The 19,003-nt window shown below is 41.4% G+C and overlaps 1 protein-coding gene across 2 annotated transcripts in view; it reads left to right on the forward strand.

The window, feature by feature from the left end:
* lrp4 (low density lipoprotein receptor-related protein 4) overlaps positions 1-19,003 on the forward strand; it is a 451,660-nt gene that overhangs the window by 370,775 nt on the left and 61,882 nt on the right. For both annotated transcript variants that reach the window (XM_070899678.1, XM_070899679.1), the window contains exons 16-19: positions 8,004-8,129; positions 15,945-16,153; positions 16,731-16,812; positions 18,685-18,790. In XM_070899678.1, the coding sequence (XP_070755779.1) occupies positions 8,004-8,129; positions 15,945-16,153; positions 16,731-16,812; positions 18,685-18,790 (523 nt within the window). The remainder of the gene's footprint in view (positions 1-8,003; positions 8,130-15,944; positions 16,154-16,730; positions 16,813-18,684; positions 18,791-19,003) is intronic.

Below are 19,003 nucleotides of genomic sequence, written 5' to 3' on the forward strand. Positions count from 1 at the left end.
TAAATTAAATATATACTTGGATTTCCAAAAGGTATCACCTCAGACTGTGCAGACTGGCTCCTGCACCTGTTTGCACCAGCCATAACATTTTCATACTTCGTTGCTGGGCAGGTGGTGGGGAATTAGCCCAACTCTGCGCCAGGAATTAGGAATTCAGTGTCAGAGCGGATGAGCTGTCGTTGGAACTTGACATATCGCAAGTTCGGAATTTAGCACATGCACAAGCGCGTGCGAAATTCCCAAACTGGCTGTCCATTTCAAAGTTGGCATGACGACATACTCTGAGAGTGCGCCTTCGTACCAACTGCAAATTCTGCCCCTATATATCCTGCAGATAGATATATCAGTAACATCACGACACAGATAGTGCCTGAGAACATAAAAACATATGAGCTTATCAAAGGCATTTATGTAAGATAAATTTTCACTATTTAAAATAGTGTTTGCAGTTTTCATACCGTTAACTTGGGAATGTCGTGCTGTATAGAAATGATTTTGTGATTATGTTGTAATTTTATGGGGTGGAGATCAGGGTAAAAGAGTCAGCAATAACAGAATTTTCCACTGCTAGGAATTGTTTTAAAAGGCTTGCAGCTTGTTAATATCTGCTCCGTCCTAATTTAAACAATTTCCATGATTTCTCAATTCCAAATAGCAGCAGTTATTGTTGTGCTTATTTGACCTCAAATTAAATGTTTAGAGAAGAGTGCAACAAGTCAGTAGCCAAGCAATGTAAACAGGGTAAATATATCATAGAAACATAGAAACATAGAAAATAGATGCAGGAGTAGGCCATTCGGCCCTTCGAGCCTGCACCACCATTCAATAAGATCATGGCTGATCATTCCCTCAGTACCCCTTTCCTGCTTTCTCGCCATACTCCTTGATCCCTTTAGCCGTAAGGGCCACATCTAACTCCCTCTTGAAAATATCCAATGAACTGGCATCAACAACTCTCTGCGGCAGAGAATTCCACAGGTTAACAACTCTCTGAGTGAAGATGTTTCTCCTCATCTCAGTCCTACATGGCCTACCCCTTATCCTAAGACTGTGTTCCCTGGTTCTGGACTTCTCCAACATCGGGAATATTCTTCCCGGATCTAACCTGTCCAGTCCCGTCAGAATCTTATACGTTTCTATGAGATCCCCTCTCATCCTTCTAAACTCCAGTGTATAAAGGCCCAGTTGATCCAGTCTCTCCTCATATGTCAGTCCAGCCATTCCTAGAATCAGTTTGGTGAACCTTCGCTGCACTCCCTCAATAGCAAGAACGTCCTTCCTCAGATAAGGAGACCTAAACTCAATATTCCAGGTGAGGCCTCACCAAGGCCCTGTACAACTGCAGTAAGACCTCCCTGCTCCTATACTCAAATCCCCTAGCTATGAAGGCCAACATACCATTTGCCTTCTTCACTGCCTGCTGTACCTGCATGCCAACTTTCAATGACTGATGAACCATGACACCCAGGTCTCGTTGCACCTCCCCTTTTCCTAATCTGCCGCCATTCAGATAATATTCTGCCTTTGTGTTTTTGCCACCAAAGTGGATAACCTCACATTTATCCACATTATACTGCATCTGCCATGCATTTGTCCACTCACCTAACCTGTCCAAATCACCCTGCAGCCTCTTAGCGTCCTCCTCACAGATCACACCGCCACCCAGTTTAGTGTCATCTGCAAACTTGGACATATTACACTCAATTCCTTCATCTAAATCATTAATGTATATTGTAAATAGCTGGGGTCCCAGCACTGAGCCCTGCGGCACTCCACTAGTCACTGCCTCCCATTCCAAAAAGGACCCATTTATCCCGACTCTCTGCTTCCTGTCTGCCAACCAATTCTCTATCCACGTCAGTACATTACCCCCAATACCATGTGCTTTGATTTTGTACTCCAATCTCTTATGTGGGACCTTGTCAAAGGCCTTTTGAAAGTCCAAATACACCACATCCACTGGTTCTCCCTTGTCCACTTTGCTAGTTACATCCTGAAAAAATTGCAGAAGATTTGTCGAGCATGATTTCCCTTTCATAAATCCATGCTGACTTGGACCGATCCTGTCACTGCTTTGCAAATGCGCTGCTATTTCATTTAAAGGGTCGGCGTGTGGCGCTAAGGGGTCGCTGCGCACGGCGATAACGTCATTGCCGGTTACGCGGCGGCCCGGGGCACTACCTCTCAGTGACAGTGCCTCCGCTAACTCTCGGGCAATTTCCCGGGAGCAGGTGGTGCCCCCTCACCCCGCTGGGTAAAAATTGTTTTGCGCCCTCCCTGGAGGCGCTACCAGGCGGTGCAAAAGGGGGCACTTTCGAACCCATAATCTTTTTCAGAAACTGATGGCTAAGTGGTTCTTCCTCAGATTAGAAGGCATTACTTATTTTGTGATTGCACAGTTGTCATTTTAGAATATCTTGCAGCTACCAACATCCTTCTGTGTTTTGAGACAGACGTGGCAGCGTATGTCCTACAAATTCAGCATTCTATGGCTGGAAAGGAAGTACACGTGCCTGTACGTGTTAAGGGGTTAAGTTAACTGCTAACCTCCTACGGACTGCTATCTGATGGCACTATTCAATTCCTTTCCTAATCTGAGAGCCATTTACTCCTCCTACTGCTGTGCCTCTCTGCTCATCTCTTTATGCTCCCGCTTCCAAGCATGCAGTCAAAGAGGTCATTCTACTTCCAGTCTGAAGGCTGGGGGATGGAGAAGACATGTAACTTTCATGCACCACAACCTGAAAGTCTCTACAGAAGTGATTTCCTGGTTGTGCTGACAATCAGAGGATTGTGATTGATGCAGCGTGATGCTGTTGAGGGGCCACCCTCCTCCTCACGACTTTCTCATATTTTGTGCCTGAGCTTCTAAAAGATGAGAAAAATGGAGTTATGAGACGAAGAGTGCTGTGCTCACACTGGCATTTGCATGACATTTGTTCCACTTACTGCATACACTTCCATGTTAATAATAGATATATTTTTCACAGACACGAGAGAAGAACATGCACGTACGTCTGGAGGTTTCCGGGAGCCTTATTTCGGCAGCTCCTATTTCAAGATTAGTCCTTTGCCAATGAAGGTCAGTACGTGACCTTAATTGGCAAAGAACGGCACCTCTTTATGGGTATTGCATCTTCAACCAATGCCAGCTGGTATTGTAAGCCAGATAAGCCTGGTGACAAATAAAAGATATACTGCTCATAATACTTCTGCACAAGTATTGCACATGTACTACTTTCTATCTCCATTATGATCAATATATGAAGTGTATTCCAAAGTGTGTTGTGGTGCCAGTACAATATTTCTGATACTAGTTAAGCACCTTCAAACAACCCTCCATAGTTAGTGACAAATTTGCAAGTTGAAATGAAGTGCCTACTGAAATATGCAGTGAGTTGAGAAAATCCTTCACAACACGTTGTATAACTTGTGCAATTTATAATCAATTTAATAGTACACATTAACACATATATTGTTCTGAGAAACATGTTCCTAACACAGATGAAATAGCACAAGGAATCAGCACAGGAAAAAAGATGGTAATGGCTATGTAAGTAAAGGTATATTAGCCATATGCAGCATAGTATTGTGGAAAACCTCAATCACTCGCTTTTGTGACTTCTTAAATCTCCAGATTTTCTTCTGACAGTCCTTGAGGCAACAGAGGAAGTTTGGGACAGTGTTACTCCAGCGGGCAGCTTGCTGCCACTCATGCTTGTGGCAAGCTTTTGTGGATGGTGAAGTCTGGGGGGCACTGAATAACTGAATCCACCTGTTTGGAGCTTGTATCATCTGTAAATTGTGCTTTCCTCTGTCTTCAGCCCGCCATAGCAGCAAGACCTCTCCTCAGAGCAACTCTAAATGCATTGGCTGCCACCTTAGCTCATTTGTGCCAATCAAATGATGTCAAGCAGCCAGGAAGTGAGCAGGCTGCCCAGTGGCTCTGCTTTTCACACTAACAATAGAGGCAGCATGCAGTAATTGATGGCTCGGTGAAGAGTGAAGACCACAAATTACTACTGCCTGCAAACAATATCTTTTTTAAGCTTTAAGCGCTATTAATGCTGCTTATACTACAAGCGGAGAAATTACCCACCTAAATTAGTTGGATGGGGAACAACCAGGAGATGTGATAAAATAGAGAATTAGTGGACAAGGACAATAGTGGGATGTAATAGAATAGTGGGATTGGACACTATGTGATTGAATAGGTAGTCGCTGGTTTAGGATGTACCATTAGGAGATATGATGGGTAATTGTAACACACGCATTATTACCATTGTGAGAGCACCATCACCATAACCACTGCAGCAGTTCAAGGAGAAGTCTACTTTCTCAGGGCAACTGAGCATTGACAATAAATGTAGCCTTAACAGCCGGTCAGTCCTGAGAACAAATGCATTTTTTTTGCCATATTCAATTTTCAGGGGTTAAAAGATTATCTTGTAAAAATCCTATTAAAGGGCCAATGCTGATCAACTGGGTACTTTGTAATATTCTGGTGTCCAACTAAAGCAACATTTTTGAGGCAAGTGCATGGAACTTAGATTTTAAACCCCTTAAAAAATTCAATATGACCACACTTATATCCAGCAATAAATGGTTAAAGAGGGCGAATTGCCACCATTGTACAAATCAAACACAATTCATTTTCATTCATTTGGTTGTGAATCATTTTGGCATTGTTTAAAAAAACATAATCTGCACAGTAATGCCGCAATGATTAATTTTGCCTGTGGAACTTTATTACCAGTGAAAATAATTCTGGACTAATAATTTATTACTTCAGGCACTGAATTACACAAATAAACTTGCAATTATGAGAAGTACATAAGGAGGTGAGATTGACTTAGCTTTAAGGGTGGTAAATGGTGCAGAAGCATGATCCGGTTCTCGCTTGCTATTTCTGTGCAGCTATGACCTTCCCAAAACGTGAGACTATTATTATCGTGCCCATTAAGATTATTAAACTATCCTTCAATTGCTTGCTGAGACACAAAGATTTTCTTGTCAGACCGCCAAGATGGATTTTTAATAAAACAGGCTTTGATACAGGGCTGGAATTTGATCAACAACTGCTAGCACTGGTTAGCCACCCAAAAACTCTTATGTCTCCGCTATTAAGAATGATGGAAAATTCATGAAGAAAATGGGAAAAAATCTGCCCCGCGGGAAAAATCGCCGTTGTACGAGGGTTCGCAGCAGAAAATGAGATTCTCGTCAACTTTAGTCCGAGGCTGCGAGTTGGGCCTCGGGAGAGGGGGAAAAACACACACAATATTTTAATAAAAAACAAAAAATAAAAAGTTGCAAAATATTCACAAGACCCTTTTCTATTGAATCGCTTCAAAAAAAATTTAAAAGAAATATCAACTTCGCCTTTTTGCAGCGTTTCATACCTAACGTCGTTCCAAGGGCTGCTCAAACTGGTTTGTTCCCTGGCAGTTTTTTTTCCTTCCATCTACGTGTCACCGCTGTGACCAAACTCGGGCGGAAGCGGTTTTTCGAGTGTTGCACGCCGGCAGTCCGCTTCCCAGCACTATTTCAAAACCGCCGGCGGAACACTTCCATGAATTTCCCACCAGGTGCTTTTCCACCCAAAATGAAGAAATTCCGCTGAAAAACACGGTGGAAGGCTGGTGAAATTCCAACCCTTAGTCTCTTTGCTATGCTATTGGGGGCAGCTATGTCCCTTGGTGTCCAGTGAATGCAACGTTTTACCTGAATGGAGTGAGAGTCCTATAGACTAGATCAAGGATGCATGGGTTGAAGGTATTAACTTTTTACTTCGCATTGCTCCTGATGATATTCTGTGCATCTGCCCATGTATCATGATGGTCAAATATGCCATTGGTCCCAGGTCCAGGACCTGCTAAGGGAAAGCTCACCATTTGTGCTGCTTTTTTCTTTTGTTTACAGTATCTTATCCAGTGACAGAAAATAAGACCATCAGTTTTTATGCATGTTGGCCCAGGGACCCGTATCCTCAAAGTATTGTTTGATCCTGGCTGTGGCACCACAACCCAGTATGTATGTTTTGACTATCTGCTAGAGACAATACTGAAAACTGGGCAGCACTATCTGAAACAGCCACAGCACCTAGACCAGCCCATGTAGAGTTGCATGGTTTCACAGTCACTGTGCTCAGGGCTCATCGTTGCAAGTAAATAATGGCTATGGACTGGACTTTTTTAAACAACATTGTCATACTTTACAGACTGATTTGGCTTTTTACAGTTTTTGCAGTAGGCTTGTAGTGGTAATGCTCCTGCAATTTTCAATTGGATTGGTTTAAACTGAGAATATCTAGTTCTATTTTAGATATAGTTGGGGGGAAAAAATGCAATTGCACTGTAGTAGTTGCAAGGGGTGGTTAGTGCCACCTATTGGCTAGATTTTTTCAGTGTGAACCTTATGCTCTGAACAAATTTCCCACGCTAGCGATATTGGCGACGAATGCTATAAGTTAGACAGTTGTGCGCCCCAAACCTCCAGTGCCGAATTTACACAAAACTTACTGGAAAACTGATTTGAATCTGCCATAGTGAGGAGAATTTGAATCCAAAGTGACATGCCCAATGGCCAATAAAGGGATTTTGTTTTAAGTTGCATGATGCTGATTTGTTTTCAAATTTACTTTTCACCAATTTTCAAATACTGATTTCAGACATTCTAGCCCAGAAATTAGGCCAGAAGATAACCAATAACGTCCATCTTCATTTTACTCCAAATGGACTTGATTTTTTTTTAAATCACTTGCACAGAATTATATTAAAGAAGAACCAGAATTTACAGGTTTACATTAGAAGTTGAATAATTAAAAAAAACGATACCTTGGATTGTAATTTTCATTAAACTGCTTCACTTTAGGGAACTCAATTATCGGGAACAAAATAAAAATGTTTGAGGCTTTCTTGTGCTGCATTTCATCTGTTTGGTTTTATTTTCATTGAGTAATTGAGAGTTTCATTTGAGCTTTAAGGTCTATTGAAATCTATTTTTAAATAGCAAACTTATACAGAGCAGCCATGCTGTGGGTTCTCTGAACCAAGTTTTAGTTTGAACTCTAAAAGGACTGATAAACGTACACCAGTTGGTGAAACTAACTCTCGGGTGTTTTATGGATGTTTATTTATTACCCGGAACAACACAATCTCACTGCTTGAGCTTCTGGCATTTTGCTGATCTTTGCTATGTCTTTGGCTCAGAGACAGGAGCAGTGTTCGCCATGAGTCATTAGTTGTCAGCAGGCATGGTGCGAGAGCATCAACCATAGCAGCCCATGAAATTGCAGCACAAAATGATGGTTCTGCAGCCACTTCCATTTCCCAATCAGATCAGCAGGTTCCAAGCAAGTCAGTTTCGGTCTCAATGACCGAGGTGTGTGTGTTGTGTGTGTGTGTGCGCGCACCTTTATCAGCGTACCTGCAAGCATCAAGAAAACTAATACAACCATCGTCACTGTTTTGAATGGAGGGTGGGTGAGTGCAGAGCTATGATAATTAACTATTAACTGTTTGAGTGAGGGTCCTGGCAGAGTGGCACAGATGATGCAGGAAATTTTGGTGTGGTGTAAAAACCAGTATAAATCACTTGCGCCATCATTTCCTGCAAGTTCTGCATTAGAATAATGGTGTATGTCGTACTATGGTGCAATTTTTCAGGAAATTCAAGAAATTACTGCCTCCAAGCTCCTCTTAATTGAAGGTTGCTTAATTTTAATTATCAGATAATTTAACTTTTTCAGCACTAAATTTCCCACTTTGCTCTTTTACCTGTATTGTTGAATTACTGAATAATTCAAAACTTTTCGTGCAAAATCAAAACCAACCTTGAGTTATCGGAATAGACGATATTGTCTTTGATAAACTGCTGATTGACAGCAACAAGTGGCCATAGCTGCTGTGACCTCTTCCCATTGTAGATGTTGACTCAGTTTGGAAACACCTGTTGTATGTTGGCGATATTTATGTTGTGTGTTGTGCTTTCTGTTATTTGAGCAGGGAGAAATCGCTGTGGGGCCAATAACGGAGGATGCAGCCATCTCTGCCTTCCCAGTGACACCAACTACACCTGTGCTTGTCCAACCGGCTTCAAAAAAGTGGACACATACAGCTGCGCTGGAAGTAAGTAAACGTTGGTAGCACTGTTGCTGCAGATGACACTTGTGAAGTAATTTAATAGATTTGAAGAAAAACTATAAAGACTCCTGTTCATTTTTCAATCTGTAGAAGAGGGTTTTGAACCATCCACGCATGACATGAGATATAGGGGACGAAATTACCCCACGCCCGGTTTTGAGATAGGACACTAAATCGTGCGGAATCGGGGTCGTCGAGCAAAGAAAATGTGTGGGGCAGCAGCGGGGTGCGCCACTCAGTGCCGTGCTGATGTATCACGTCACACTGATGCGACATAATGTCCCTCCCCTTCTTTTAAAGGGGAGGGCGATTGCGAACTCCACACCCACTTTAGTGGCACCCACTCGGCCACTGGGCCAGTAGGCCGGCACCCAAGAGGGGATGCCGGCTGCATGTTGGCGGCCTGGTTGCCAGTCAGCCCGACACAGAAAAGATGGGGGCAGCGGCGCTACCACCTCCCCTTTAAGGGCGACCGGGGCGCCCCAGCCACCATAGCTTCTCACCCCGCGAAGCTGTTGGTGCCATTGCCCCATGCCTACCTCGCGTCCCGAGGAGCAATTTCCCCACAAAGCAAAAACGGGTCGGTGCACACGTCGATGATGTAATTGCCGTGCTTGTGCTGGGCTGCCAATCACGGCACAGCGCAAAACCCTTTCGTGTGCCAAGCCCTGGGGACAATTCCTGTTGGGGGGTTGGGGGGGAGGGGGCCTAACGGGCTAAGACGCTAACGGGCCTTTCTCAGAGGAGCAATTTTGGCCCCATTGAATATAGAAGTCGAGATGTAAGGTTGAATCTATGTAAGACCATAGTTGGAGTACTTTATGCAGTTTTGGACTCCACACTATATGAGGGATGTTGAGGCAACAGAGAGAGTGCAGCGAAGATTCACTAGGATGCTGTCTGGTATGTGGAAATGCAAATACAAAGAAAGACTCAGAATTGGGGCTGTTTCCATTAGAACAGAGGATATGGTGGGATTTGATAGAGGTGTTTAAAATAAGACTAGGTAGATAGAAACAGACTGCTTTCACTGGTTGAAGGGTCTAGAACAAGGTGACATAGATAAAACATTAAATATGTGATTTAGAGAGCAAAATAAACTAATTTTACATATAGAGTTGTGAGGTTGCTGAATGTACTACTAGAGTTTTGACCGAAGCACAGGCAACACTTAAGACTAGGTAGGTGATTGAAGGAAAGGGCAATATAGGTATGGGGAACTGAGCGGGCATATGAGATTAGAACTACTGCTCATGTGGAGGAAGAACACCAATATGGACTTGTTGGGCTGAATAGCCTGATTCCATGTTGTGATTTCTAGGTCATTCTATGTAACCCTCCTGAAGTCATATTCCAGACATCATGTTTGATTACAGACCAACCCAATCTTTAAATGCAGAACGCTTCTGAATATTCTGCAGCCTGCATCTGACAAGCACATTCCCATTAGCAAAATAACAATTAAACTCGATTGCTCTGAGCCTCTGAATACTGAACAATTAGACTTTAAGAGGACACAGATCAACCTCAGCAGAATAATACATTCTGCATTACATGGCATAACATTCATGTCTTTATAAAATAAGATATCATTCAACTTACCTTGAGCAACACCACAGCAAATCCAAGGTCTTGCATCTACGTCATGCATGAGATGTTACACACTGAATCTCACACTTTATTATGGTTTAAAACAACAAAAAAGAAAAAGTTACTGACCTGGCGCTGGAAATTTACCAGAAATGACATCTGTTCTCTGATTGACCTCAGTAGTTTCAAAGTAGCTGCAATTATCTGAATTTGCCAACTTATAGCCGTGGCCTTAAAGGCACAGGCCAGGTTAGCACCTAAAATCACAGGGGTGCTCCAAGTTCAGAACTATTTGCAAGCAGCTCTATGTGGTATCTGCGAATTTAAAAAAAAAATGCAATGCAAATCAAATAAAAAAGTCATGGACAATGAGTTAAATAATATGATTGTATTCGATATCATTGTACAGGCCCATTTTGTAAAAATTGGTTAGAGTTGTGATTCTTCTATGTGTGGCCTATCTGCCAATTTAATTCATTTAGAAAAAAAAAGATATATAGCAAATCTACAGAAACAGCTGTTATAAATTAGCCCCTAAAGTAAACAATGACAGCGATAAAGCAATGCTTCTTTCTGCTGTGTATAAGATCCGAAAACTACATTTTAAAAGACATAGGTTAACTAAAAGGAGAAAAACAATCACCCATGAAATGCATTAAGACCCTGTTTTACAATAATCATTCTCTTTACTCTGCTGCTTCTGTGCAGAGCAGTTGACACTCTGGTGATGAACTGTTGACTATGGGACTTAATGTAGATGTTCTCCTAAAACAATTTTTTTTAAAAACCTGATTACTTACCGCCTCCTTTTGGTAACCCTCATCCAGGATGTTTTTTTAAGGGTGCCGTTATACTGTTCGAGGCTGAAATCTGAAAGTGCGGTGCTCGGTCAGCAGCCCCAAGTTATACTGCTGACTGCACCTTGCACACTGCTTACCAATAAAGGAAATCTGCACATGTGCTAGAACACTGCTCCCCTTGTGGCTACCTTTTAACGTTAGGAGAGGGCAGCAGTACACTTTCTCCTACCCTTAAAATGATTGAAAAATATGTTTAAGAAGTTCCAGGGAGCTACAGTGGACTGTCTGGATAGTTTCAATTGTGGGTTCACACTTAAATGGAATTGCTGAAGCACTCAATGTGAAGCTATGTAAAGGCAGTTTCATAACTTCCATTTTAGTGGGCTCGAGGGTCAGATCACCATCCTTACCTATACTACCACCTGGCACATATTTGAGTTACACTGTCACGTCTGCATTGAGATGTATCTGAAACCATTGTGTATTGATGTGAAAGTGACAATGTAACTGCAGCATTAGTTTGTGTTATTTCTGGATGTTCATTGCAATTGAAAAGCAGAGCTGTATTAATCAAATAAATCGCAAACACTTTTTGGAATGTGATATTTTTGTAATATTTTTATACAAACAAATCTTGACTGAATACTTAGCCAAGTTTCGAATTTGAGACAGTATCTATACATATACGAGTATATACTTGATGTGGTTTATGATAGTATTAATGGCATAGTTTGCAGAAGCAGGCTAATTTAAATGAAAACGAGCTGATGCTGATTCATTATTGTAATGTATTTGCTTCATGGGTTCTTTGATTAAGAATTCATAGCAAAACATTGCTATTAAGAACTAGTCGGTTTATTAACAAAGCTTTAACAATCGCACGACACATTACCAGTTCATCCATTAGGCTCACAACTGCATACCTCATCATGGATGACCAGGACCCAACTGACGGGTTTTATTGAGTCTTGTGAACATCACGTGACTGCCTAAGCCACTCACAATGCAACAGCTCTACCAACCTGTGAGCGTGCTCACAGGTGCATCCATTACAGTTAATGTGAGCTGATTTTTTAAATGTGTTTTCAGTATAAACGTTATTATGCTGAATTATTTTCCATTTAATCTGAGCTACAACATCTTGAATTATTCAATGTAATATTATTCCCAGCAACATCAATTTTAACCTGCTCTTTTGAGCAGGCGGCAAAGGCACCCACCTAAAAAACCATGTTCTTTTAATTAGCAGGGTCTTTCTTTAAATGTGCAGGTGGTTGACTCTGATCTGAGCAGAGAAGCTGCTGCTATTTTCCTGGCAGGTAAAGTCAAGTGAGAAGAGAAGTAACTTTATCAAGATAGGTTTTTTACTTTCCTTTGTGGGGCCAGGATGAGCAGGAGTGCACCTCTGGGCCCCACAAGAAAAGCTTAGGCCTCCCGAGCTGCGGACCACCTCCCGCGCACCACAAGAGCCCCCCCTCCCCTCCCACTCTTCCCCTCCCATCCCGCCGGAAACTTGGTCCCTGCACTTAACTGAGTGCCTGTGGACAACCTGAATTACCACACGACTAGAGTTGCTTCGTTAGGCCCCATTCTGGATGGGCATTTGGCTGGCAGCATATTAATGAGGCCCGGAAGTTAAAATTGCCATGGCTTCATCTTGCCGTGGAAGTGTAGGTGGGAGGGAATCTAACTGAACCAGCAGTGTTCCACTGGCAGCTTAAATCCCCACCAAAATAGTAATTTATCAGGTGTATTGGGTCTCCTCACCTAAGGAAGGATATACTTGCCATAGAGGCAACAAAGGTTCATCAGACTGTTTCCTGGGATGGGGGATTGCCCTATGAAGAGAGATTGAGTAAACTAGGCCTATATTCTTTAGAGTTTAGAAGAATGAGAGGTGACCTCATTGAAACATACAAAATTCTTACAGGGCTTGACAGGGTAGATACTGGGTGGATGTTTCCCCTGGCTGGGGAATCAGGGATCAGTCTCAGAATAAGGCGTCGGCCATTTAGGACTGAGATGAGATATTTCTTCACTCAGAGAGTTGTGAATCTATGGAATTCTCTACCCCAGTGGGCTGTGAAAGCTCAGTTGTTGAGCATATTCAAGACAGAGAACGATAGATTTTTGGATATGAAGGGAATCAAGAGATATGGGGATTGTGCAGGCAAGTGGAGTTGAGGTAGAACATCAGCCATAATCTCATTGAATGGCGGAGCAGGTTCGAGGGGCCAAATGGCCTACTCCTGCTCCTATTTCTTCTGTTCTTGTGGATTATTACATCATTACATCAGACATTTTCAGCTTTTTTTCACATTTTTAATTTTAAGCAACAGGGTGCAATCTTTATATAGTTTAATAAAATTACAATATTTTCTGTGACATTACAAGATTTTAAATAATTATTTTCTCAGGTTATCACATTATAATAAAGCCTACCTAAGCTTGCATTAATTAAATATTCTGGTTGATTCAACACTAGTTTAACGCACATTTTGTTGGAAGTGCGCAGCTTCTGATCAGTGACTTACTCGCCTAGAAACAAAAATTATTGTTTTAACCGCCCATTGTGCTACACATACAAAATATTCCACAACATTGTTTAGCAAAATAACTATGTTTGATGGAGTCTCCTGTCAAATCAGCAGATTATTCTCGATTGTTGTGGGTGGGAGAAGAGCCCGATCCCGGACACACGTATATGGCCACATATATTGCATTAAAGCCAGATGAGGCGGATAGATGATTGGCCTTGTTTGCCCAGCGCCTGGCAGCCAGATCTTGCACATGCTGCCATCGTGGTCTGTTGGTGGCTGTGTTTACCCAGGTGTAGGGGTTAATGTTGCAAAAGTTCAAGGTGGCCTTTAGTGTGTCTTTATAGTATTAAAAAGGCTAATGGGATGCTGGCCTTTATATCTAGAGGACTAGAATACAAAGGGGTAGAAGTTATGCTGCAGCTATACAAAGTCCTGGTTAGACCACACCTGGAGCACTGTGAGCAGTTCTGGGTACCACACCTTAGGAAGGATATATTGGCCTTGGAGGGAGTGCAGCGTAGATTTACCAGAATTATACTTGGACTTCAAGGGTTGAGTTACAAGGAGAGATGACACAAATTAGGGTTGTATTCCCTAGAGTTTAAAAGGTTAAGGGGTGATCTGATCGAAGTTTTCAAGATACTAAGGGGAACAGATAGGGTAGATAGAGAGAAACTATTTCTGCTGGTTGAGGATTCTAGGACTATGGGGCATAATCTAAAAATTTGAGCAACATCTTTCAGGAGTGAAATTAGGAAACACTTGTACACACAAAGGGTGGTAGAGTTTGGAACTCTCGCAAACGGTAATTGATGCTTGATCAATTGTTAATTTTAAATCAGAGATTGATAGCTTTTTATTGACTAAAGGTATTACGGGATATGGGCCAAAGGCGGGTATATGGAGTTAGGTCACAGATTAGCCATGATCTCATTGAATGGCGGAACAGGCTCAAGGAGCTCAATGGCCTGTTCTTGTTCCTATTTCATCGGGCCACCTCTGTTGTGCTATTGTAACTGCACTTAGCACCGAGCTGTCTCGCCTGACTATTGGACACATATTGAACACATTGTAGTGAGTCCTTGCTGTGGATGCAGCTACATTCTATGCAATGACTCCTCTGTCTTATGAATTTTAGAAAGGGGATGTTTGACATGAATGATAATTTGGTGGAATGAAAATACAATTTATAACTTTCTGCCTGCCATTTCTCCAATCAAGCATTTGAATGGGGTGCTTTGTTTTCCAGAGAATGGACCATGTGTTACTGAATGTACATATCCAGCTTGTAATATATTCAACAACATAGTCTATTCACTGGCACCCTACACTTGTAGAATTCTAATTTTAAGTAGGAACATATTTCAGTGGCCAGCGAGAAGAATGTGTTGTTGATCTTAATACCAGCTAGCTATTGTGCATTTAAGAAGATGCACTCTACTCACCAATCCTTTAAAACTGTAATTTTTCTATTATTATGAGATACAATGGCCTGGAAATCCCGGACTCCCTGGCTCCGAACGGAGTGTGTACGAACCCGGGGAGGCATCGCAAAAGCCGGTTTTCAGTGCACAATGCCGGCTTTCCAATCTGTCAAGCTGGAGCTTGACAGATCATCCGAATATTGGGAACGAGGAAATTTGCAAGGGCAAGATTGCGGTATTTACCCATATCTTGTCCAGCAAATGTCCTCAAAACTCTTGCACCTGATAAAAGCAAGCGCATAGCCTACTTTTACAGGCGTAAGAGTTTAAAAACATACAAAAAGATAATTAAATTAAATTTAAGAAACACATTTTATTTTTAACAACCCTGCCCACTACGTTAAATTTATTTTCAACGATAATTAAAAAAACTTTAAAATCTCGGATTTTTTTTCTCTAAGATATTTATTAACTTTAATTTCAATTAATTTTAATTATGTGAGGTGTATTTTTAATTTTTAATTTGGTGTTATTGTGGGGTTTTTTCAATTAATAGCAATGAGGAGTCGTAGATACAGAGTTCCCATTGCTATTAATTGAGAATAATTTACCTGACTGGTTGAGCAGTCACACGTGACTGCATCTTTTGCATTCGAACCTGGAGGATGGGAGCGTGCTTCGCAGTGCGGGAAGAGAAGGCCTCCCCAACAGAATCCCACGCTCCTCCGGGACCACCAGGTACTTGTATAAAAAATTTTCAGGTCGGAGGCATCCGCCCGCGGGAAGCCTCCGACCGCAATTTGAGCCCCAATATAATTTATTTACTACACTGCAAAATAAAGATCAAATAAGAAGAGAAACGATTACTTCAATGTACATGCCAGTTTAGTGCACATTTTTACTTAGGACAAAATGTGCATTTAAGAGGGCTTCACTGTAATACCCTTATTGCTAGCTTGTTGAATAAAACTGCCAATTGTACAATAAACTCAGATAGTAATGCAATAAGTTCCACGACAGAGAAAAAGGTAGCTACATTCATATTAATAACCATATTATGGTCAAAAGTAGTTTTTCCTCTTTGGTTGTGGATGCTAGTTCAAAAGTTGGGGGTACGACTTCTATTTGCTTGAAGGCTCTTAAAGTTCACAAATAAAATCACTTCTGGCACAAACAGTGCATTTGGTATTGAAAGTGTGGAAAATGGGAACCTTGCGTTGCTGCAATGAGTCCTCCAAAGAAGGTTTAGTTGAGGTGCATTGGTGGGGGAGTTCTACATTGCATCTGACTCAACCAGGGATGCTGGATGCTGCCATGCAGTGTGAAATGAAAGGAGTATATTCACTGTTTGTCATTATATTATTGTTTGTAAAATGTTACATTTAGAAGAAGTTGTATATGATTTTTTGAACTTAGAAGTGACAAGAGACCTTTCGGCCTTATCAGGTCTTGACAAGTTCCTGCTTTTTGCTCGAAGGACGGACATCCGTCGCATCAGTTTTGACACCGAGGACAAGTCTGATGATGTCATTCCACTGGCTGATGTGCGGAGTGCTGTTGCACTTGACTGGGACGCCAAAGGGGAATACATCTATTGGACAGATGTCACCACAGACTCTATCAACAGGGCTAAGTGGGATGGAACAAAGCAGGAGGTAAGTTCATGTATCTGCATAGGTTAGGAAGCTGAAGCCTGGTGCGTTTACAGAGGTAAAACGCAAAGAAGAAAAGGCAAAGCAAGTTCATTTTATGAAGGCAGACATTTTGCATTCAATCAATCTATATTATGCCAAACACATTCATCCTATGAGGGACAGCTTTATCCTGATAAACTGTAGTTACTTCCAATGCTAAGAAAACAAAGGCTGATTTAAAATGTTAGATTATGGGGAGGAAATATTTAATTTCAGCTATCATCCTATTAAATTAGGATTATGTATAGCCCTCGTTGATATATTTTCTTTAACATCGTTACAGTTCACTGCTATTGTGGGAACCAAATATAAATGCATTTCAAAATGAGTTTTCTAGATAGAATATTTTTATGTATTTTCAATAACAGTGGGGAAGTCATAAAGACTGTGTAATATATCAGAGGTCATAGTCTAGTGATTTGGTAAGTAAGAGATTCAGTTTATATGCTTTTTTTAAAATCTTAGAACCTCCATAAAGCAATATGTTGCAATTTTATCGTTCTCCATCTGATAGTGTTTTCAAACGATTTTCTTTCAGACTGTGGTGGACACCAGTCTGGAAAGTCCTGCAGGGCTAGCTGTTGACTGGGTGACAAACAAGCTTTACTGGACAGATGCAGGTAACCCAACCAATAAAGATTACATTCAACATATCTGTCACTGCCTACCAATGTAGCAGCACTGGATTTAAAATGACCAAAAGCAAAAGCAATTACAGGCAACTCTCGATTATCCGTACACAGATCCAATGGGAAACCGTTGTAACAGGGTTTAAAATTCTGTTGCTAATAAGTGAAAAGACAGCTCCAAATATTTTGGAAAAATTGCCTTCCAAACATTGTGCTCATTTGTATTTGCTCATTCTCTCTCTCACACACTCTCTCTCACACTCGCACATTCTCTTTCTCACACACTCTCTCTCTCACTCACCGTAAAAATCACCCTCCTCTGCCCTTGTTTTGCTGGTGTGTGTGTGCGCGCTGCTGCTGCAGATGCTGTCTCACGGCCGCCGCTAACGTTGGGAACGGGGGCAGTGCCGGTAACGGGTTCCAGGCACAGAACCTGTACATGCATGCTGTTAATGTCCTTCTTTTGTTACTGTTTGTAGCTGATTGTATTGATTCATTAAAGTTTTAACTTATAAATGTAAACTCGCCCTAACGATTGTATTTATTCATTATAGTTTTAACTTTAAAATGTAGACTCACCCTAACGGAAAAATCGTTTACCCAGAATAGCCCAATCCCCGAGGGACCCGGATAATCGAGAGTTGCCTGTAATAAATATTTTGATATTTCAAGGATTTTATTGAGGCCCAAAAATTGTGGTCGGAGGCTTCCTGCTGGCGGACGCCTTCGATCAAAATGTTTTTCCCGAAAGTACCTGGTGGGCCCGGAGGAACATATACTTACGGACCGAGGTCTAGATGCGCAGCCCAACTTATGGGCTCACATATCCCAGGAATGTAAGCGCAACCTGGGATCACGTGGTCCGGGACCACCAATTACAATGTAATATTCTCATTGATAATAATGGGAGCTCCGTTTGTGTGAGCTCCCATTATTTTCAATGAGAATACCCACCAAAACACAGAAACACAAAACAATAAATAAAAAAACACCTCACATATTTAAAATGAATTTAAATTGAATTTAATTAAATGTTTTAGAAAAAAATATATATATTTTTGAAATCTTTTTAAATATATTTTAATGAAGTTAAAAATAAATTTACCTTAATGGACAGGGTTTTTAATATAAGAATGAGTGATAACATTTAACTTTTCTATATTTTAAAACTCTTACGCTGGTAACAGTAGACTATATGCCTGTTTTTACCAGGTGGAAGAGTTTGAAGGATATTTGCTGGGCAGGAGTTGGGCAAATAGCCCAAATCTCTGCCCTGCAAAAGTCCTTCTCCTGGGGATGCATGTGATCTGTCAAAAGACATTTTGATAGATTGCAAATGCTGGTTCTCGCTGCATGTGCATTGTGCGCGGAAAACAGACATTTACGAGGCCTTTTCAGGTGCGTGCGCACATCGCACACACCCGGAGAGGCCGCAATTTTCGGGCCAGTGTTTACGACCAGCAAGAGACATACAAAAGTGGAACTATCTTCTGCTGCTGGAGCGCAAGGGCTCAATTGGTACCTATCCACAAGGTATGGTTGTGGCTGGGATCTTGTGAATTAGATATTGTGGTTTTAAACCCACAACCTACGTCACATAGGTCCCTGATAATTTGGTGATTAGTATTCAGCGCTTTCACAGCTGCGTCACAGGTTCAATTCTTAGTCGGGGTTTATTTGGCTCGAGTGGAGCATTAACTGGTTGGGCTGATGGCCTGTTTCTGTGCTGTATATTCTACGTCATGTAGCACAATGAATCAGAGATCCAACATTATACTACCCAGCACATTCATTATATTAAATGTATCGTGTTTTACAAACTAAGAATGTATTTATAATCCTTCATCTCATTCCTGTTTTTAGGTACTGATCGAATCGAGGCTTCAAATTTAGATGGCAGCATGCGCACAGTCCTTATCTGGGAGAACCTGGACAGGCCCAGAGATATTGTGGTGGATCCTATTGGAGGGTTTGTTCACTTGACATTAATAAGCAATTTGGTAGTTCAGCTATAGCTATTCTTCATTACAGGTATTACATATCCAAAAGCTTTTAGTTTTGTTATTTGTAACGTAATAAGAATGTTATGCTCCATTTAAATGCAAGGCAGAATATTTGATGTTGCTGTGAAGTTTTAGCTTGTAGCTGTTTCCTGTGTAATTGGAGTTTTCAGGCATATCTG

This window comes from Pristiophorus japonicus, chromosome 14 (genome assembly GCF_044704955.1).
Source record: "Pristiophorus japonicus isolate sPriJap1 chromosome 14, sPriJap1.hap1, whole genome shotgun sequence".
NCBI lineage: Eukaryota > Metazoa > Chordata > Chondrichthyes > Pristiophoridae > Pristiophorus > Pristiophorus japonicus.